This window comes from Balaenoptera musculus, chromosome 6, assembly GCF_009873245.2.
Source record: "Balaenoptera musculus isolate JJ_BM4_2016_0621 chromosome 6, mBalMus1.pri.v3, whole genome shotgun sequence".
Taxonomy (NCBI): domain Eukaryota; kingdom Metazoa; phylum Chordata; class Mammalia; order Artiodactyla; family Balaenopteridae; genus Balaenoptera; species Balaenoptera musculus.
In genome coordinates, this window is record NC_045790.1 from 60,144,034 (window position 1) to 60,168,090 (window position 24,057).

A 24,057-nucleotide genomic window follows, 5' to 3' on the forward strand; every position below is an offset into this window, starting at 1 on the left:
GGGAATAAGGGGTTCCACTTAACTGAATTTTCTAGGAAGCTGAAACCTAAACCTTCAGTACTAAAATTCTTCCTTTAATCATTTAATGAAAAAATTTCCCTGCCTCCTTTATACTGAACATAATTTAACACTTTTTTGATGACTCAGGGATCATTACGAATATCCATAATTGTACTGATACCCTAAAAATCTATTGATGTCAGTTACTCTAAACATTCACCAATAGGCCTTTAGATTATTTATTTTGAAGGTTTTTGTCTGCTTATTTTTTTGCTTTTGTTCTGTCTCTTCATTGTCAGCCTGTCATTTCTTATGTGTGTCCATGTACTCGCCCTAGCTGATATACTGTCGGTTAGAAAGCAAGTATCCGTATTATTAGAATTAGGCTCATAGTAAGGACCTGAGGAATTTTACTAATGAAATATATGAACTTGGTAATAGTGATAGCCATTTTGCTTATTCCTTGCCTGGTGAGCTTCCTTCACTCTTGCCAGACAAACGAAATATTAATATTGATCTTCATGAGAGGATATCACTGTGAAAAATAGTGTTTAGAGTGAAAACAATTCTATTGGGTGGGCCAAAAAGTGCCTTCAGTTTTTTAAGTAAAAATAAAAGACACAGTTTTCATTTTCACCAAGAACTTTATTGAACAGCATATTCACCCTTTTGTTCCACTACCTTCTGCCATTTTTCAGGCAACTTCATAGTTCCTGAAAAACTTTTAATCTTTTTGAGCAAAGAACTGTTCCAGGTGCCTTTTACAGTCTTCTGGGGAATTGAAATATTTTCCATTAATAGAATTTCTTGAAGACCGAAATAAATGGAAATCTAAAGGTGCAATGTCTGGTGAATACGGCAGATGAATTAGAACTTCCCAGCCAAGCTGTAACAGTTTTGCCTGGTCATCAGAGAAACATGCAGTCCTGCGTTATCCTGATGGAAGATTATGCGTTTTCTGTTGACTAATTCTGGATGCTTTTCAGCGGAGTGCTGCTTTCACTTGGTGTAATTGGGAGCGGTACTTGTTGGAGTTAATTGTTTGGCTTTCCAGAATGAGTTCATAATAGAGGACTCCCTTCCAATCCCACTATATACACAACATCACCTTCTTTGGATGAAGACCGGCCTTTGGTGTGGTTGGCGGTGGTTCATTTTGCTTGCCCCACGATCTCTTCCTTTCCACTTTATCGTACAGTATCCACTTTTCATCGCAGGTCACAATTTGTTTTAAAAACGGAACGTTTTCATTACATTTCAGTAGAGAATCGCATGTAGAAATATGGTCAAGAAGGTTTTTTGCTTAACTTATGTGGAACCCAAACATCAAAACAATTTGCATAACCAAGCTGATGCAAATGATTTTCAATGCTTGATTTGGATATTTTAAGTATGTCAGCTATTTCCTGCGTAGTATAATGTTGATTGTTCTTAATTATTGTTTCAATTTGATCGCTATCAACTTCAACTGGTCTACCTGACTATGGAGCATCGTCCAGTGAAAAATCTCCAGCACGAAACTTTGCAAACCAGTTTTGACACGTTCGATCAGTCACAGCACCTTCTCCATACACTGCACAAATCTTTTTGTGCGTTTCAGTTGCATTTTTACCTTTCTTGAAATAATAAAGCATAATATGCTGAAAATGTTGCTTTTTTCTTCCATCTTCAATATTAAAATGGCTGTCTTTTTTAAATGCACACTGATATGACAGCTGTCACATATAATCTAACAAAATTGTTTCAAATGAAGTTAAAGACAACTAAGTGCCACTAGAGCCATCTTACAGAAAAAATCAAACGAACCTTTTGGCCCACCCAATATTATTCATCATCAGCTTTCAGATCTACGATGGCTTCAGTAACAGGGAAGACATATTCCATATAAACATTTGGTTGTCACAAATGCCCTTACTAAAGATAGAAATTACATATGTGATAGAGGATTTAATGTGGATTCATTTAAAAACCTGGCTGCTTTTGGGAGCTTCTCTGCAAGGCCTTTCTAGATAGTTTTTCCTACCAAAGCAACAAGGAAGAATTACCCCATTTCCTTATCCAGGTCAACATTCCATTAAAAAAGCTTTCTTAATCTCTTAGAGGTTTTGCCATTGAGCTACTCATTGTACTGGAAGATTTACAATCTTTTAAAGTCTAGATTGTTTACTTATTCTTGCAAGACAGCTAATTCTACTTATGATTTATAATGTGAGGAGAGAAAAAATGGTTTAATTTTCTGAGTTTGCTTTAGTTCATTTGATCCCATTACTTCATTTAACGGCTTATTCAAAGAGAACTCAACATCCTTTACGTCCTCCAGTGCTATACCAGACTTCTGACTGACATAAATAGAAGTACGTAGTTTGACAAAATCCTTTCATTTTGTCTATCTCATTATTATTTAGATCATAGGATTCTTTTAGTGCCCTAAAGGAGAAGTCATGACATTTTATTGTTTTTATTTTTGTGGTTTTAGTCAAGAGAGAAAAATTGCATTTTGCTTAATTATTTGGAAAGTAGTCTTTTTAATTTAGGAAATTTATTAGTTTTCCAGAAAGATAGAGCTACGATATTGATAAATTTGCCTGATCCTATTGTATTTGAAATTTATTAGACATTTTTGCTGTCTAAATAATCAAACTTGTTAGATTTTTGTCAGGCTAATACAGAAGTGGTTATATTTCTGAATTTCTCATGTGACCCTTTTTTTCTTGCATTTGGTTAATTTCCTTATGTTTTATATCATAATTTAGATCTTCAAAGAGGTTTCAGTCTTTTTTCTTTGATAATGAAAAATCAGTATAGAGATAAGGAAAAGGGAACATTTGGCAAAAAAAACAAAGTTATAAGAAAAGAAACCTTTTCTGGATTATGAAATGATAAATGATAGTCTTATCAATATAGATAAACTAAAATTTAAAATATAATACCCTATCTTTCTAATACGCCTTTTAGCAGTTAAGCACCTCAACACTGAGCAAGTTTTAAGACAGACTTCAAATATTTCTGTATTTCATATTCAGTATGTAAGAAAAGCTATAAAACTACCTGTACTCTTTGATCCTATAATCCTAATTGATATTTAACTTTTATTTTCCCCCATTTTTCACCCTACTCCCCTACCCCCCCAAAAAGTAATTTACACAATAGTGTGTTCAGCAGACTGTCTCTAATAGTAGAAATTTGGGAAAAGCCCATATGTCCAACAGTAGGGAGATGACTAACCAAGCAATAATATTAACACAGTGGTATATCATATGGCTAGTAAAATAAAATATTTGTAGATCATTGTTACTACATGGAAGTATTCATGAAATGTTAAACTTTTTAAACATCCAAAAAATATATGCATAATAATTACAGTATGTCAAAAGGCATGTTTAAGAGAATTAGAAAGGAATTTCAAGTCATGAATAAAATTAATCTATTATGTTCTTAAAATAATTTAAATTCATAATAGCACTTATCTTGCCTAACCAAAGGCTGTGCATTAGCTAGATCAAACATTAGAGAAATCAGAAGCTTAGATCAGAGGTAGTGACACCCTAGTTTTTGGTCACAGAGTTTTGTAAAAGCCGGTGGTTATCAGTGAGTAATGATTCTGCCCACCCCACCCCTGCCCAGCGCTGCTATGAGACACTGGCAATGTCTGAAGACATTTTTGATTGACATAGTTGAAGAGGTGGTACTGGCACTTAATGGATAGAGGCCAGCCGTGCTGCTAAAAATATTCTACATTGTAATGATCCTACAGTGCACCTGACAGCCCCCCACAGCAAATAGTTATCTGTCCTCAGATGTCAGTTGTGCAGAGATTGCAGAACCCTGGCATATGCCTGTTTTTGATCAGGGCCCTAGTCTCTCATAATGAGTTGCTGCTGCCAGCTTATTATGGGGAGAAAACAAGTTGATGTTTTGACACTTAGGTAGAAATCAATGAAATCATATGCCAGATTCCATGATTGAGACCATTTTATCATATCATATATTTCTAATTAAGACTTGTATTTGATGGAACTTGTGAATGTCAGTATTAACCTTTACCCTTTATGATTTTCTCAGATTGTTAAAAGAATTCTTGACCTTAGCTTCAGATCCATCTCAACTGTCTGCAATCCATTATGATTTATGGCCTCTTTTAAGTATGGTCACCATTTACCTTTTACCTTCATTATAGGAAATGAAGTTATAAATTGGTTGTATATGTATTTTCTTTGTTCATTTTTAAAAATATGATGGAAAACATTCTTAAAAAGTGAAGATATAGTTAGAAATAATACACAGGTAAATGGTAAAATATAGTCAAATTATGTATAAAACTTCACTTATATGAATTTATGTGAACCCCTAAATCATAGTTGCATATAGTAAAAGCTTGATATAAGGCAAAGAAATTATTATACATTAATCTTATTTTCTAACACCTGTAACAAAGAAATTTTACTCTATTATAATGTAGGATTATGGGATTTTTTCCCTCTTCTCTCCATATCCCATTTGCTCACAGTGAGGCATCAAATCAAAATTATTTTATAGCCATCTATTTAGAGTAAAAAGTCTATTTTACTACAGTATAAGGAACTTTAGATACATTCAGAATCCTGAATATGCCCTAATTAACTTACTTAATGACTTTAGTTGTACATATGGTTGCATCAATATCTAAATTGTCCTTTAATTAGTTTTATTTAAGTTTTTGGCAATTACATCATTGTGTATCTTGTTTTCTTACTCTAGATCTTTTGATATGGTTAACAAAACTGAAAACTAGCTCATCTGTGGGGGGAAAAACACTCTGTCTTTAAATTGTCATAGTTAAAGCTTTCAAAAAATTAAAATAACCTTTTGGAAACCCTGTACAACAAATAAAATAAATAAGTTTCTCTACCTGTCATATTCTAGTCTTATTCATTAGGCAAATACTTCCTCATTGTTTTCTGTGTACTATGCGTAATACCAAGGAACTTGGTTGAAATTCAGAGACTAAAACAAAGTCCTCATCCTCAAGGAATTCACTTTAGAGCTTAAGCTTTTTATCGCCAATCCTGGGGATAAATTTTTAATTTTAACCAGGATTGGTTGTGCTAACTCCTGTCCTTTTATAAAAGACTTAATCTTTTATTTTCAAGCCATTTTTTTTATTCAGAGGTCACCAGACACTCTAGACACTTGCTTTACTTCCCTTAATGACATGTTAATATATTATTTGAGAGTAAGACTTTATGGACTTTATGAAGAATCAAATATTAACTGACATGTTCAAAATAATAGTAAGAAAACAGAACTAGATGACAGGAAATGTGAACCAGAACAATAGCTGGCTGATAAGACAAAACTTCAATTGACTGTAGTCACTGAATTATCTGAAAATGCATTATCCTCATTTATTTATGGTAAGTCTTGCTTTGGGGCATTCTTTTTGACATTTAATAACTACTCTGCTCAACTAAGAACTGGATTTTAACTCTTGTTAATAGCGCTCACTGTTTCAACATACTGCAATGTGGCATAGTCTGTATCCCATCAGGGAAACTTTCTTAAAAACAATATTTGAACACCTCTTTTCTTCTAAGAAAAGTTCCAATTAAAAGGGAAAACTGTTGTTTCGTATTTTTACATCAGCCAGAGAATTAATGCTGCGTGTTCCCAGCATGCAGTGAGCTTCAAGGAAGAATTGAACTCGGTGACAGCTCCTTCTATAATTAGAACTTCATAGTGTGGCTTTTATTCTTTGCCTTAAACTCTTTTGAATTACGTATCACACACACTTATTCAAATGTAAGTAACAATCTAAATGCCAGATATTTTTCAAAGCCCCAAGTAAATTTGTATTATTTTCTATTTAATTGTTACTCTACTGCCTTTCAGTGGCAAGAGTTCTGGAAAATTGAATTTAAATCCGTGAGGTGCTTAAGACCAAAAAATGAGCTTCACGTCATTCTCTTTTTTATATTACAGAAGATACCAAAATCTTTGGAAAGCCCCTAAAATTTAAAGATAGGGTAGTTTAACCTTTTGTGAACTAGGGAAGAATACCATCCAAAAAATGGAGAAGATTGAACAGTAATAGAACTTTCCTACCATCTTACCAGACTCTGTAAAAAAGGTAAAAATGGTACATTATATATGGAAGGAAAATTAATCCCAAATCTACCAGAGAATAAAAAGGAGTCTAAATAGAAGGCCCAGAGTCCACATGTGGATCTCTAGCACTTTAAAATAGAAAAAATCCTTGCATGGAACCAGTTTCTTTTAATGAAGATATGATGCTAACTAGTTGTAGCAGGTGCTTTTAATTAGGACAAGGCCATTTAAGGCAGATTTAGTGGCGGTAGCATGAAGTGCTAATAGACAATTGAGGAAAAAACCTACAAAAGCAGATTTTAGGAGTCCAAAACTATTAGTAATCAATAACCACTTAATATAGGGACATAGGTTATAGCCCTGTAAACCCTGCAGTCACTGCCTTAAAATATGAAACAATAACTTGTTCATAATGATGATCCAAGTCATCAAGAGTTAAATTATATTCATTGTGTACTCAGAAAATCTGGAAGACATATTTTAGGAACGTTTCTATCAATTTTTTAAAATCTTTTGCAGCTAAGTAGAAAATCTCAGTAAGCTAAGAAATTTACTTCTATAGTTTGAATACTTATTGTGGGCCTGCTCTCTGCTAGGCATTGTGATGGAGCCTGAGAAAGTAAAAATAAGTAGGCTACTGACCCTGCTTTTAAGATACTCCCAGTCTTAATTTCACTTACATGGACCTTTTTATGCTCTGATGATACCATATGTAACATTACTTAGTGATTAAGATTGTGCAGTGAATTGCTTGAGAAGCCACCTTTCTGATATCAGGTATAGATTTGATAAAATTTTATTAACTTCTTTGTTACCACCAATTTACTAAAAAGAATCAAATTCAGATACTTACCCAATAGTTAATTTCTAGTTCAGGATTTTTTCTTCTTTGTGAATGAAAATGGTTACACACCATCAGTTACATACATATTGTTAGATTTTCTTCCCCAGTAATAGTAACTATCTCACTGGGAATGTGATCTGTCCACCCTCTATACAAAGTCAAATGACACTGAAACTTCCAATATTATCACTGACGCAGTTGTTTGTCTTCATGCTTTCTAGTTAAATGCTAATTTAGAAATATAATGGAAATGTACATGCTGTGCAATGTAGGATATCTTTAAAATAAAGTACAAATGCTTTCCTTTTCTATTGAATTAGTCTTAAGAGAAAATGGGTGAGAGTACCTAAAGAGAAAATACTAGTATATGATAGGATAGTTCATATTAGAACCTCTGAAAGTGTGAAAATACTCTTTAACTTTTTCCATATTAATATGCAAACATTTCACTATACTGTCTAACTAGTACTTTTTCAAGGGACTGTATACCAACAAGGTGAATGCAGTGTTTTACCCCCAAAACTGTGAATATGCAGGAATATACTAATATAGTAGTAATTTCTTTAGGTGAGCAATAAGAAAAAAAAAAAGTAAATACTTACTACCTTTTCACTTAATATTACTTAGACTAAGGAGAATGCCAAATAATTAGATTATTAACATGCTTAAATATAGTTAATTTGATTTGTGCTGTGTTTTTATACATTTGCATTTAAATTATTTGTAACCTACCTTTGGATATTGCTAGTGATTTTAAATGAGACATCTTTGCAGACAAATCCATTTGGCTTTTCTAAAAGTTATTTGAATTTTATTTGAAAAGCATGATGTATTATTATCTAATCCCTTTCCACCATGTGATTTATGTCTGTGACAAGAACCAAGCCTATAACAAAAAATATTTTTTCATATGATCCCTGTTTCTGCGCTGTAACAACATATTTGTAAGTAAAAGCATGTAGAAAAAGAGCATTGATGCCTTTTTCATATATATTATGTTTTGTCCATAAAAATTATCTTTTTTATCATCTTCACAATAATACCCTTTCAATTTAAAAAAGCATTCTTTGCATATTTATATGTGATGTTAATCTTTTCTTCATATAACTGTTGATACCTATTTTGTTTAGATATAATGTTATAAGAAAATCTATATAAGTAACAGAATGATTTGTGTAAACAAATTACTTTCACCTAAGTTTAATATTCAAAGCATCTAAACTTATTAAAATGTGCAAAAGATCCATGGTAATGAGACATTTAATAAACCTGGAATTTATTTGTTTTCCTCTTTTCTTCCTTCTAGATGTTCAGTGTCCCCAGCATCAGTAGATTGCCAACTCCCTCTCCTTGCAACACCCCAGCCAGCATTATGCTGGTGCTGTCATACCCGATTACTGCAGCAGAATGGAGTTTTTCTTTAGTTGTAAGGTAAGTTTCCCTCCCCACTCATTTCACACACATAGACTCAACTTTTCATTTTACAATATTGTGTAGTTTTGTAAGTTTTTTAAAAGTTTCTTTTCTCTTATGGTTCCTTAGGTTATTAACCTATCACATTCAAAAACTTACAAAACTGCATAATATAACAAAGGACTTATCTTGTAACCATAGACCAGCTCCTTATTGTAGTAATCCCTATGAGGTTATAAAACCTTTAGTGTTTGACAGTGGGGCATCTCATGGAAAGGGAGCTGGCAATCTGCAGCTGCTGTGGACATTGGCTGAGAAAGTATTGAAAGGTAAGCCTCAAATTTAGACCGTATTGTATACCTTTGGTTCCCTGGTGTATGTTTGAATTCATACTTTATTTTATGTTAAATTTCATAGTAAATTTATAAAAGAAAAATATATTACTCTCTTCAAAGTGGCCTTCAGTAAATTTTTGAATTATTAAGTTCACATAACGCATTAGGATTATTTTAGAAAAAAATTTTTGTCCATGAAAATAGTGAGAATTCTAATACCAAAAATTGTTCATTTATCCCCATATTCACATACCTGTTCATAAAGAAAAGTCAGCACTAAATTCATATATGTAAAGCTTATTAAATGTATTTTTTACTAGAGAAACGGTTATAACACTGTTCTACAAATAACCATTTACTTAATCTTTCTATCTACTTTCTTTGATTCTGTATTGATCAGTGCAGATAAAGACTGTAAGAGCCTTTCTGATTTTCATTATATCCATATTCTCTCTTATGTGTTTGAAGATGGGGAACTTGCTGTTTTCCTTGTTTTTTTAATTCACTTTTAAACTTTAGATCACCATAGTTTTAAGTACTACTGTAATTAAACAAATGAAACAAAGTAAATTTTAGAGATTTTAATGTTTGCATTACAGAGATACCTACATGTAAATATAGGAACTTACACAGTACAGTCTCTTCTTCTTTAGGAATTGTCTGTGTGTAGCCCATGAGAGATGGCATTGTGTAGTGGAAGGAAAGTGGATTTTAGCATTCGGGAGATCTAGAATTCTAAAGTCTTCTTCCACCTACAAGTACTTCTCTGTTTACTTTAGACACTTTCCTTCTGTAAAATTATGTCCTCTGAGTTCCCTTTTAGCTTTAATAATTTCATCCTAGAAGAAACATGATAGTTTTTCCTTTATCTGTGTATATAAATAAAGTTGATCAGCCAGGAAAGCTATTGCTAGTGATCTGATTTAAAGTTCAGGAAATATTTTGTTTGATTTTAAATAGATTTTTATATTAGATCCAAGTTAAGGCAGATTATTACCATTTGACTAACTTCATTTAAAAATTCATAACTTCTCTACGTTAGTTCCATTGTATACTGTGACACTCTGAGACCAGCACTAGGTAGAAAGGGACATATTATTTTATTTCCATTTGGATTGTATTGACCAAAGAAATAATAAATGAAAGAAGCAGTATGAGTTTCTCTTTTACTGTCCAGTGATTAAAGTACCTTATTACCTCAAACACCAGCCCTGGAGCAGTGATTCTGAACTTTTTTAAACCTATGCCCCCTTTTGATAGATGACACACATACCCCATGGCAGGTATAGGGATGCCCTTTGTTGAGGTCATCGTATCCTTTATATGTATCTTCTAGTCAAAACATTTTATCAGCCTTTACTTTCTATAATTTGTGTTATGAAAATAATAAACTTTTTGTTTGTTTTTCAAATACAGAATGATTAGATAGGCATTTTCAAATATAAATGAGATACCATACCATCACTACCCCAAGTTGAGAATATGCAGTATAAAGAAGGGGAAGAAGGCCAAAAAACATAGATAAAGTTGAAGGCCTTAGACATTTACAAACAGGTCAGTGGGTAAAACAGAGTTATATGGAAGTTAGGACTCTATTCTCTGATTGATTTATATGACCCCTCCTGTTCAGTAGTATATTTTCTGGGCATTGGATTAATTAAAATTTAGTAACCAAAATAAAATCAAAAGGTAAAATTTTCCTAATATTTTTAAAACTCTTTCCTATAAAAATTAATGTTGTAATTTAGTAGAGACACAAACAGAGTTGATAAATGGCTTTAAGTAGTATCCAGTTACACAGTCTCCCCTTCCCGTGCTTCATCTACCTAGTCCTAAAAGTCCCGTAACACTGATAGTTCTGTATTCCCTACCTCATCACCACCACACTAATCCATACAGCCACCGTACTGCCCAGGTTAACTCTGCATCTGTAATTCTTCCCCATATAACTCCCAGTTAATAAGGAATTCAGCATGCCTGGCGCCCCCTAATCCTTTAATGCTTTTCCAGTTAATTATACCGTGAAGAGAATATTCTCCCCACCTTCATTCCTTACCTCTTTCTGCTCTCTTTAGCTTAGGAAAAGTTTATTTCCACCATCACCATTTCATTTTTGAGCCAAATAGAAGTTGATATGTAGAAAAAAATAATGTTGTTGATATGCCTTGTTAAAGGGAAAAATCTCCATCTACTATTTTCTATTTTTTATTGAAACAAAATCTTACCTCATTCTGAAAAGGATTTATGGTAGCTGTTACCTGCCTTTTCATCTTCCTCAAATAGCTTTCCATAGATGAAAGTTATTTCTTGCTCAGTTTTATTATTTATAATCTAATAGTTTTGTTTTCATGGGTTAGAATATGCACTTTATACTATCTCATAACATTTCTTTGAGAAAACAAACTTTTGAGGTATAACTCATTGTTAGTTGGGTCCTTTTAGAATGCTTTTGACAAGATGGAAAGTCTCTTCAGGTTAGTGTATTATATGAAATAAAAGTTACTTTTCTTGAAATTTTTTCACAATACTATAATTTGTTATGCCACTGAGAAGACACAAAAATTAATCAGTGAGCCTAGGTTCCGTATTCATTATGAGCACATGCACATATAATCTCACCTCTTCCTACTCTTCTAATGAATAATTTCCCTTCTGAAGTATAAAAACCTCAGTTAGAAATGTTGTTTATTTTTATGTGCATAAACATTGTATTGGTTTAAAGCACAAAATTTTCAGGAGTAGGAAATACAGTGTTATTGATCACTTAGTTTTGTATGTGTCTAAAATTTCCATGACAAAAGGAAAAGTTTTAGATATATATAAAGTTGGGAAATTTATGCACAGATTTTAGAATATGCTTTGCTCTAGGGAGTGGTTATTTTTCTGCCTTAATGTTTCACCTATATGCAAATTGACTCAGAGTTCCTGTGGGGTGAAATCTAATTTTATGCAGGTTAAATGTGATCTGTAACATATATAGTTGTGTGCCTTTTGTTATAAAAGAAATAAAATGAGTGGACTATGTGGTATGTAAATTATATCTCAAAGCTGTTACCAAATAAAAAAGAAGTACAACTTGGTTATATAACAGTAAGTGACTATAGTGATGGTGGTGGTGGTGATGTGGATAGCTGGTGTACACTAACATTGTGGAGAAGGGGGAGTTGGCTACCTAAAGATATAACTTCTGTAATCTTCCTGTTCCTATGGTATTCAAGTAATTTTATGGGTACTGATGAAATGTATCTTTACTAGAGGTTTTATAACCTGTGTCAGATTGAATTTATATAATACAGTTTTTAAGAGGCAGTGATGTAATTAGTTCTAAAGAACTTGGACTTCACCAACAGGCAGATCTGGGTTCAAGTCAGAGAACCTTAAACAAGTCATTTAATCTCTCTGAGCCTTAGTTTCATCATTTGTTAAGTAAGGCTAAAAATGCACACACTTTAGAGGGCTTTTATAACTGCTAGTATACGTGAACTCTCATGCTCACTTGATCTCTCTCTCCCTCCCTTCCTCCCTCCCTCTCCGTTTGTCGCTCTCTCTCTGTCTCTTTCTCTCCAAGTATGAATGAAATACTTAGGATAATACTTAGCAAATGGAGGGCATGTCAGAAATTAACCGTTAGTATAGCATGATAGTATTGAAAATGGTGACCAGTTGTTTGCTTTTCTGTGCTGGAAACATTTTTAAATAAAATAATTGTAAAATTTCCTAAGGAAGTTTGTTAAGATGGCTTTTGAATAGGATAACAATTCAGGCTTTCTCTCTTTTTTTCCCCACTGTTTTGGAAAAATTACAGAAACTTTACAGAAGTGAGCAATGTCATTTACATAGTTATATAAATGTTTGTATCTTTACATGTGTTTTAGTGATTTATAAAAATGTTTATAATTGACCCAATTAAAAACTTTAAAAAAATTTTTTATCTTCTGGTTTAATTAAATGGGTTTTAGATCTCTCCTGTAGAATTGAGAATCTTTAAAGTATATCAAAGAAGATTTATTATAGGATATTTTCCTCCTTGCTGCAACCTTCTGAAGAAGAGATATGTACTTATTTGATGGGTATTGACATTTTTTTTTGTTTTTTACTCAGAAAAGAAGTCTTGGCGTTTACTTTTGGATTAAGTCTAAGGAATTTACTTTTAAAATTGTGTTTTTTAGGGCAAATGGTATCATCGGAGGCAAGCTGTAAAAGAATTGCATAGTACATTGATACGTCTTTTAAATGAATTGCTGCCATGGGAACCAAAGTTAATGAAAGCTTTTCAAAGAAACAGGTAAATCAAGCTTTATTATCTGTTTTACTTTTTAAGGCTCTTACTTTATGATTATGGAAGGTGTCCTGGTATCATTTAGTATAGTTTTCCATTGATTCGTAATTCAGATATTTTTGAGTACCTCCTGTGTACAAGGTACCTCCTAAGCCCTGACAAAGTACTGTTGATTAAACAAAACTCTTACTGTGTGGTTTATATTCTTTTTTCTCCCCCATTTTTTTTTCATTGTGGTAAAATGCACAAATAAAATTTACCATCTTAACTAGTTTTAAGTGTACTGTTCAGTGATATTAAATACATTCATGATGTTGTGTCACTGTTACCCCATCCATCTCCAGAACTTCATCTTGTGAAACTAAAATGCTATACCTGTTAAACGATAACTCCCCATTCCCCCCTTCCCCCCATCCCGTGGCAACCACCATTCTACTTTCTGTATCTATGATTTTGACTAAGTACCTCATATAGTACAAAATATTTGTCTTTTTGTGACTGGCTTTATTTCACTTAGCATAATGTTCTCAGGGTTCATCCATATTGCAGCATATGTCAGAAGTTACTTCCTTTTAAAGGCTGAATAATATTGCATTTTATGCATATACCACATTGTGCTTATCCATTCATCTGTAATGGGCATTTGGGAGGCTTTTCATGTTTTAGCTATTATGAATAATGCTGCTATGAACATGGGTGTACAAATATCCAAGACCCTGCTTTCAAATTTTGGGGTGTATACCTAGAAGAGGAATATGGTAATTCTACTTTTAATTTTTTGAGGAACTACCATACTGTTTTCTACAGTGACCGTACAATTTTACATTCCCACCAACAGTTACAAGAGTTCCAGCTTCTCCACATCCTCACCAACATTTGTTATTTTCTTTTTTTTTAATTGCCATCCTAATGAATATGAGGTGGTATATCATTGTAGTTTGGATTTGCATTTCCCTAATGATTAGTGAAATTGAGTGTTTTTTCATGTGCTTATGGCAATTTATATATCTTTGGAGAAATGTTTAGAGATTTTTTTGATTATTGATTCAATTTCCTTACTAGTTATAAGTCTATTCAGACAGACAAACTCAAATGTCAGATGGTGATAAGTGCTGTGAAGAAAAATGAAGCAGGTTAAGGGGAATAAGAAATGCTTAGTTTCGATGGGATAATGATTGCTCATTTACCAGGGTGTTGGGGAACGCTTCCCTGATGAGTTGATGTTTGAAAAGAGACCTGAAGGAAATAGGGGAGAGAGCTAAGTGGATATCTAAGGGAAAAGAAGATGTAGAAGCCCTAAGGTTAAAAGCATGATTGACATTTATAGGAAATGCAAAGGGGCAGGAATAACCAGAGCTGAGTGAGTGAGGAGGAAAGTGGTAAGAGTCAAGAGTCAGAGAAGTATAGGGAAAGGTAGCCGGATCATGTACGTGTTTAAGGATTTTGGCTTTTACTCTGAGATGAGAAGCCATTGAAGAGCTTTAAACAGAGGAAGTACATGATCTGACTTATGTTTTAAAGCACTCGCTCTGCCTGTTCTGTTGAGATAGTGTAGTGTGGGATGACGATAAAGGCAGGGAAGTCAGTTACACTATAGTAGTAGTGCAGGCAAAAAATGACAGTGGCTTGGACCATGATAGTAGCAATGCAGACGGCAAGGAGTGCTTGGATTCTGGATAGATCTTGAAAGTAAGACTGGTAGAATTTCCTTAAGGCTTGCATATGGAGTGTCAGAAAAAATGAGGAGAAAAAGATGGTGCCTAATATTTTTTATCTAAACAACTGGAATAATGCAATTGCCATTAGCTGAGATAGGGGAAACAAAGAAGTAGTTTTGGGGAGGGGGTGGATTCAGGAGTTTGGATTTCAACATGTTAAGTTTGATATGCCTTTCAGATGTCTAATTGGAGTTACTGAGTAGGCAGTTTAGCATATGAGTCCCAGTTAAAGGGAGTAAGCCAGGCTGGAGGTATACATTTGGGGGTTGTCAGGATATAGATTATATTTAAGCTGTGAGGTGGTAGAAATCACCTAGTATATGAGCATAGATAAGAGAGACTGAACCCTGGGACATTCCAACAGTTAGAGGTGATGGAGATGGTAGGACCCAGCAGAATTGACTGAGAAGGAATATTCAGCAAGGTAGGAGCATAACCAAGAGTGGTGTCTTAGAAACCAGGTAAAGAAGATGTTTTAAAAAGGAGGCTGCTCATGATGGATTGAGGAAGATGAGGATGAGAATTCATTGTTAAATTTGACAATATCATTGATGAGCTGTGTTGATACAGATGTGGGTAAAAGTCTAAGGAGTCTGTTCAAGAGAATTAGGGGTGAGGAATTGGAGTTTTTCTATAAAAGTAGAGCAGAGAAATAGGGCAGTACCTGGAAGGACAAGTTGGAGTCAAGTTGGGTCATTTGTTTTTATTAATGGGAGAAATAACATGTTTGTATACTGGTAGAAATGATTGAATAGAGAGGCAAAAATGAACTCAGACAATGGAAGGGACGTTTGGTTGAGTGAGATTCTTGACTAGGTGAGAGAAGATGCATAAGTTGGAAGGGTTAGCTTAGGTAGGAAGATGAAGAATATGAGTACAGATGAAGGTCTTAAGTTGCAGACGAGGTGTGAGCATATGAGAGTTCTTGTCTGATTGCTTCCATTTTCCCTGAAATAAGGAGCAAAGTTATTAGCTGAGGTGAGAAGACTGAGAAGGGAGGAACATTATACTACCCCCATATAGATATTTCTAAAATGAAATTAATTTTACAGTTATCCTTTGGTAACCCACTCTAGTATCTTACAGCCCTCATCTGCTCTATAAAACCCTTAAGCAATAATTGAAAGATAAATAAATTGAGAGTAATTATTAACTAACATTTATTGAATATTTATGTGCCACACAAACTATGAAGTAAGTGCTATTATTATCCTCATTGTACAAATAAGTAAACTGATGCTTAGAAAGTTTAAGGAACTTGCCCAAAGTCTTAAAACTGTTAAGTGACAGAGGTGAGATTTAAACTCCAATATGCACACATAGGAATTTTTTTTTTTTTGATGTGGACCATTTTCAAAGTCTTTATTGAATTTGTTACAACATTGCTTCTGTTTTATGTTTTGGCTTTTTGGCTGCAAGGCATGTGGGATCCTAGCTCCCTGACCAGGGATCGAACACACTCCCCCTGCATTGGAAGGCGAAGTCCTAACCACTGGACCGCCAGGGAAGTCCCAAACAGATAGGAATTTGTGGCAAAAGTAAATTGGAGAATGTATGTTCAGATTTTTTTTAAACAAACAAAAATAAACAAAGGGTAAAAGTAAAATAGAGAAACTCAGTTGAAAACAAATGAATAATAAAGGATCTCTAAAATATCATGTAATCATTTGGAAATGTTTCTATCTCTCTTAGTGTTATAGAAACATAGGTATTATGTTTTTATGTGAAAAGGATCTCTGAAAGATCACTTTTCAGCTTTGTTTCCCTATGCTTAATTTAAAAAAATAATTTCTAGTGAGACCCAAAGGTTTAGATATGATTGCTCTCAGGATTAAGTGATGGATTGTTTTTGTTTGTTACTCTTTGTATAATAGTCAAAAATAATACACACTGTTTCTTAGAACTTTCTGATTAACTCTTTTAAATGACCTTTTAAACTATATTATAATCAGCAATTTTAAGACTATCTCAAATCTATTTCTATCAGTGCAGCTAGAAAAAAAATTACCTTTTTCACATTTAATAGGTCTAACAGCAGCCTTTAGAAAGACAAATAGGTGTATGTTCGAACACTTTATTCTGAAATTGCAGATATAATTTTTTAAGTTTCTTATGCCTACACCCTGTGTTTTGTCTTCTTGAACAATAGTCATTGGCATCTTAGACACACTTGGTTAAAACATAGGTTTAGTGACTTAATTGAAAATACTAAAATATAGCTTAAAATGTTAGAAGTTACTTTAGCTTCCAAGAGTTCAATACGTACGTATTGTTTGTTGTGTCGAATATTTTTCTTCAGGAGTCGCCTAAAGAAAGACTATGATGATTTCAGAAGACAGCCTGATCACGATAAATTTACTGGAGAACCGTGGACTGCTGAAGAAGGTGAAGGAGATCCTGGGAAAGAATCTCCAAAAGTAGAACTCAGTAGCAAGTCTATAGACACCACAGAACCTCTAGATATCCTGGAGAAGGACCATTTTGATTCAGGTAGGCATTCAAACTTTCTTTAAATCAACACTAAAAGCACAAAGAGAAATTTTAGTATCTTTTGTGGAGATAAAGGATAATCTGGTTAATGAAGTTCATTGATTGGGGAAATCTGTTATGTTTGAAGGTGTACTAATGTCTTATTAAAGGTTCTTTGGAGTCATTATTACTGTTCTAGGAGTTTCTGGAGTCAGTGCCCAACTCCAAACTGTAGGCTTGTTATTGCTCATTACAGACCACACATCATTGATATGCAGTCCCTTTGAAATAGGTTTAGCCTTTTCTTTTTATTATTATTATTTTTGAAGCACTATTTCTGATGTTTGCTTTAAATGGAACTTGTCAAGTCCCTAATAATTGTGAAGATTTTTTTTTTTTTTTATGAGGAATGATCAAGGTTGATGGCCTAATAAGACCAGAGTGGACACCTCATTCTTATAAGGAGGCTGGATAAGATGATCTGTAATTCATTTCAACTTATCAGATTATTTTATTCTATAAATCTAGTTAAATAACTTTCTTTAGTTATCTAAGAGGTATAAAAATTTGTGGTTAGAAATGTATTAACCTATTGTTTTCCATGTCTGGTGAATTGAAAAAGAGTAACTTCTCATCAACCCAGTTTGATCAGATATGAATATAAATTTTTTACTGTAGGAATAATTAAACACCAGAAAAATCTGGACATTTTTTATTCCGTAGAGTCTCTCTCTAAAAATAGAAAATATGGAGAACCATCTCTCTTTGATATGAAGGTTTCCCTATCTAGAAGGAGAGAACTAGATTCCTTTCCAAATCTAAATTCTGAGCCCTATTGCTGTCTTGAGTATCTCTTTAAAAGATGTAAACTTTCCTTTTACACTTGTATTGGCAGCAGAATTTGATCAAAAATAATTTCCTTATTAATAATATGTTGTTCTTGGGAATGGTTACAATGTCAGGATTACCATGTCAAAGGTCACCTTACCTTAATTTCTATCAGTGGTACTGAGACTTTCGAATCGCCCTACAGGTTTCTTAATAAATTGCTTGTTCAAAGATTGACTTTCTTTTTTATAATTGGTCTTACCATTGCTATTTTGCTGTTTTATATAAACAAAATGCTTGTTTTATAATTTTCAGATGATATGAAATTGTCAGAAATAGATTTACCTATGGCCAGAAGCAAGTTGCTGAAAAAAGAATTGCCTTCTAAAGATGCACCTAAGACACTGCCTAAAACACTTAAACGACAGTCCAAACAAACTAATTATCTGGATGATAGCACAAAAGAGCTTTCCCCAAGGAAGAAAGCAAAGTTAAGCACAAATGAGACAACAGTTGAGACTGTAGAAGGTGATATGCAAATTGACTGTTTGAATGAATCAAAGCATACAGAGCCACTGTTTGCAGAGTCACTTGCCTCATTGGATTCAACACCAGTGTCTACTCTCCAGAAAGGGACCAAACCTATTCAGGCCTTGCTTGCAAAGAATATTGGGAACAAAGTGACCTTAACAAATCAACTGCCCCCTTCCACAGGTAGAAGTGCTCCTGCTGTGGAAAAGCCAGTTATATCTCCTCCAGAAGCAAGCCCCATAAAGCCAGCATTGACCTGCCACACCAGTACAAAAGGTCCTTTACAGATGGTATACAAAATGCCCTGTGGCCAGTGGTTGCCCATAGATCTTCACAACAGCTCTGTAAAGATTCAGATGCAACCTATGCTGGATCCTAAAACAGGAGAAAAAATCATGCAGCAGGTTCTCATTCTGCCTAAGAATTTTGTAATTCAGCACAAGGAAGGGAAAGCAGTTGCAAAAGAAATACCACCACTTCAACAAAAAGGTACAGAACAACATGGTTCATCTTTCCCACAGACAGCAAATGTAAACTCTTCTTTAGCATCAGTTCTTGTCAACCCAACAGGAACTGTTTCTACCCAACTACCTAATGCAGCTTTCAACAAGACAGTTATACCTTTGTCAAATGTGAGTAATGCTAGACCACAGCCTTCGACACCTGTAACCTCCATAAGTAATTTATTAACACCACCAGTTAAGACTAGCCAGAGTGAGGCAGGAAAAGTCAAGAATGCAGTTTCAGCAGCCGCATTCCCCCAGCCCATTGCTTCACCCACCATTTCCTCAACAGTTCAGCCTCAGTTATCAGCAACAACACTAAATGAATCTACAAATCCAGGTAGTTCCCTCAACTGTTTTGCACAACAAACTGCTGATTCTTCTGAAGCAAAGCAAGAACTGAAAACTGTATGCATAAGAGATTCACAGTCAATTCTTGTTAGGACACGAGGTGGGAACACTGGAGTTGTAAAAGTACAGACCAATCCAGATCAAAATTCATCCAATAGTTTATCTTCAAGTTCAGTTTTTACTTTTGCTCCTCAGCTTCAGGCATTTCTAGTGCCAAAATCAACAACTTCATCATCCTCTGCTTTTTCACCAGTAGCTGGAACAACTGCTACGTCTAGTCTCCCACCTTTTGGCCAAGCACCTACTTCTGTTTCCATTCCAGCTGGCTTTAATCCATCCACGGGGAAAAATCTTAAATTTACATTAAGCCAACCTTCCTGCAGTAGTAATTTGGGGCACATGATAGATAAAGCTTCACACATGCCCACCTCTCCCTTAAGGTCTTCTGTTTCTTCTAGCACTCTCCTACCATCAACAGCAAATAGTTCAGTAAGCGTAATTAGCATATCAACAGGAAATTTTGGACAAACCAATGCAAATGTTATTCATACACCAGCTAAACAGCAACAAGTAGATTATGTCACAAAAAGTTACCCTGTTACAAGATCAGAAGCAACAGCAGCAACAAATGAAGATATGGTCAGTGGGACTCCAGTTCAGAAACTTATGCTGGTGTCAGCTCCATCTATTCTTTCTTCTGGCAGTGGAACTGCAATTAATGTGGCACCTGCACCAACATCTACAGGTGTTTCTGCCCAGAAATTAGTTTTTATTAATGCTGCAATTCCCAGTGGCACTTCAACCCCAACTATTGTGGCAGAACCATTAAAACAAACTCTTCCTCCTCCCTTGAGTAAAACATATGTTAAGGCTCCAGAGCAGCCCCAGATAGTACTAATTCCATCTACAGTGGGAGCACCAATAAAAATAAATTCGTCACCAACTGTGTCTCAGATAAAAGATGTGAAAATTGGGCTAAACATAGGCCAAGCAATTGTAAATACTTCAGGCAGTGTGCCAGCTATACCATCAATTAACCTATTGCAAAATGTAACCCCAAAAGGAGAAGAAAAAAGTACCAAGGGCTATGTTTTGCCACTGTCAACAAGTGGTAATTCAATTCCAGTAAGCTCAAATTTTGTGAGTCAAAATATTACTCCTGTTAATGAATCAGTGGTTTCTGCTTCAAGAACAGTAAACATGTTTTCAGTAACAGGAGCAAATGTATCTTTGGGTTCTCTTTCAGTGACCTCAACCTCTGCCTCAGTTGGGACACGACCTCCTGTTTTAGTCAGTGGAAATGATACCTCTTCAAGAATTATGCCTATTTTGTCAAATAGACTTTGCACGTCAAATCTCGGAAACACTGTGGCTATATCAACTGTGAAAACAGGACATCTTGCATCATCTGTTCTGATTTCAAATACACAACCAACAGTGTCTCCTAAATGTCTAACATCAGCTTTGCAAATCCCTGTTACTGTTGCCTTGCCTGCATCTGTGACTGTATCCCCTAAAATAATCAACACAGTTCCACAAGCCGCAACAGTACCAGGAGCCACACGTTCTGTATCTCTTTCTAAAAGACAATCTCGGACTTCCGTCCAGTTTCAGTCACCAGGGGTTTCAACTCCAGTGCCAACAAGTATAAACACAAATAAACCTCAAACTGAATTTCCATCCTCTTCACCGAATCCAGGTAAAATAATTAACATTTCCAATTTTGCTTCTCTGCCAAACCAGCAACTGTCCCCTGCTTTCGTAAAATCAACCCCCAGTTACAGTTCTGCTCCAGCTGGCACTGCCGTTCACACTGGTGCAGCACCATCAAATGTAACTAGTGTGGCAGGGGGCCAGTTCAGTGAGCCTTGTATTCAGCAAAAAATAGTCATCAATACCAGTACGCCTTTGGCACCTGGCACACAAATCATGATTAACGGAACCCGCTTTATTGTTCCACCACAAGGTCTTGGAGCTGGCAGCCATGTTCTCCTTATATCCACTAATCCAAAATACGGACCTCCCTTAGTTCTTAACAGTGGCCAAGGCATTCAGCCTACACCGGTAGATAACCTGGCCCAGAAGATCACGCTAGCATCAAATAATTCTTTAAGTGGGCAACCTGTGAAACATTCTCTAAGAAGCTCTACAAAAATTGTAAACTCTCTTGGGAATGCAAGTTCTCTACCCACAGTACATGCAGCACCACAGATCATAAACCCAGCTGCTGAAGTTTCTGTACCACCTCCTGCACCAACAGTGTCATTGACTTCAGTAATTAAGTCTCCTCCAGCTACTCTTTCGGCTAAGACATCTTTGGTTTCTGCCATTTGCTCTAGTAATCCTTCACTGCCAAGTAGCACTTCAGTATTTCATTTGGATACATCAGTCAAAAAATTGTTGGTCAGCCCAGAAGGAGCCATTTTGAATACCATAAATACTCCAGCATCTAAGGTTTCTTCACTCTCTTCATCACTCTCTCAAATTGTTGTATCTGCCAGTCGAAATCCTGCCTCTGTCTTCCCTGCTTTTCAGTCATCTGGCTTAGAGAAGCCTGACACAGCTGCATCTTGAATTTAGACTAAACGAGCCAGTTTTTAAATAATGGGGCATTGTTTTGACTCCCATAAAAATTTTAACTTTATTATACTGTTGAAAACATATTATACATAGTTTGTGTGTGTGTGTGTGTATGTGTGTTTTGATGTATCTTTTCATTAGCTTGCAACAAGGCTTTGTTTTTCTTGGGGAGGGAAAAATCTGTTCCATTTCACTCATTGGTATGAGTATGTTTTCAAAGGTTATTTGTTTAAAATAGACAGTCAGGACTTACCTGCCTATATAACATGAATTGAACAAAGTCAAATTTGACTAGTTTGGAGTAAGCTAGGCTTTTGCACACTTGCATTGACATGTTTCTTCTTGAATTTGGACTGTTGCAGCGTGGCTCTACAGTATGGTATTCTGTGTCTTTAGTGGAATCTTATTTTTATTTCTGTAAGAAAATATATATATATATATATTTATGCATTGTGAAAATGCAGTCCATTGTGTAAAATTGTACATATTCCTAAATCCTTAACAACCTGTACTAAACTATATGTACAAAGAACTATGCTGTCTTATTTATGTTTTGTTTACATAATGTATAGTTTTTTAAGTATTTTAGTAATTTTGGACCAGTGAACTGTTAGCATCAATGCAGAAGAATCTGCATGTAATAAACTGAGTTGCTGTATTTCCTTGTTTGAATACCATTTTTAAAGTGCGTTCTTGTTCCATTGAAAGACTACATGATATAATATGAGGACAGATCTTTAAAAAAGGAATTTAGGCTAGGAAATTTGAATTAATAATAGCATTTGTACAAGGCTTTAGAATTTACAAACTTTACTTCCACATATCTCATTTGACTTTCACAGTACTCTTGAGAGCTTAAATGATGTGCCCTAGGTCACTCAGCTAGTTGGTGGTATAGCCAGTATTTGAACCTAATGCTTAAAATCATTTCTGCATAACTTTACATTACTTCTGCTTTAAAATTTCGCTCTGGATTTCAGTGTTTTAACTTTTTTCTCTTAATCCACCACCAGATTCTACATTGATCAAAATAAGTAATCTTAAAGGCCAGTGTGTTTGGTCTGTGTTTATACATCCCAAATATGTTTTTTTAACTTTTTATTTTTAAATAATTTTAGATTTACAGGAAGTTGCAATGATAGTACAGAGAGGTTTGGGGTACCCTTCACCTAGTTTCCCCCGATACATTTATTTTTACATTGAGGGGTTGGTTCATAGTTGACTGATTTTCCAAAATGATATTTAAAAACATGAATTTTGTTTGTTTAGAATGACAAATGAATGTGAACACTTTCAATTATTTATAAGTACTCTCTTTTTGTGTGTATTTTTCAATTACAGAGCAGTTACTTAAATTCCATTGTAAAGCAATGTTTATATGGATCAGCTTATTCTTGGGGTTCAACTTTATGGTATTTCAGAATTTGCCTCATTTTAAATAAAAGGTAGATTTTATACTTATTTGATGTTTATATCCATTATCTTATTTGGGATACTGATTGTAAACTCATCCACATTCCATTTATAATGATATTATTAAACTTGATCACATGGAGTTGTAGTCTAGGGTTGAAGAGTAGGCCTAAAGAGTTCTTTTGAAACTACATTAAAATTTATTAGTTGAAGAGAGCAGTGAGGGTATTCCTGGAAAGTTGCTAAAGGCTCTCAAAGCCTATATTTATACTCGTAAGACAGTACCTTTGCTGATCATGTCTATGCTTCACTCTGTAGTCACCTTCCCCCTTTCCTTGTCAGTTTAGAAACCTTGGATTTCAGGGGGAAGTGGGTGATGTTTGAAGTATATTGCATTGTACATACACGGTGCACAATAAATGAATGTATTTACCTACTCAACTTTTTAAAACAAAACAGCCTAAAACTGTTCATCTTTTGTCTGAAAAGAATTCTCTACACCACTTCCAGAAACGAATTTACCGAATTACTTATGATGCACTTGATTCCCAGTGAAGGCCCCTCACTTATTAACCACTAATTCTTTTCTGACTCCTAAATCAAAATCCTAATATGACTTTCAAAGCTCTGTGTGATCTGGTGAACCTTAAAGTCCCTGCTCCCCTTTTAGGCTTTTAGAGCCTAAAAGGCTCTTCAGTCTGTTCCTGCT

General features: G+C 34.6%; 1 protein-coding gene across 3 annotated transcripts in view; it reads left to right on the forward strand.

Annotated features, from left to right (window-relative positions):
• Nucleotides 1–22,596, forward strand: part of KIAA2026 (KIAA2026 ortholog) — a 104,156-nt gene extending 81,560 nt beyond the window's left edge. For all 3 annotated transcript variants that reach the window (XM_036855329.1, XM_036855327.1, XM_036855328.1), the window contains 3 exons: nucleotides 12,846–12,961; nucleotides 16,973–17,163; nucleotides 18,286–22,596. In XM_036855329.1, coding sequence (XP_036711224.1) covers nucleotides 12,846–12,961; nucleotides 16,973–17,163; nucleotides 18,286–21,929 — 3,951 coding nt within the window. In that variant the 3' untranslated portion in view covers nucleotides 21,930–22,596. The remainder of the gene's footprint in view (nucleotides 1–12,845; nucleotides 12,962–16,972; nucleotides 17,164–18,285) is intronic.
• Nucleotides 22,597–24,057: the final 1,461 nt, after the last annotated feature.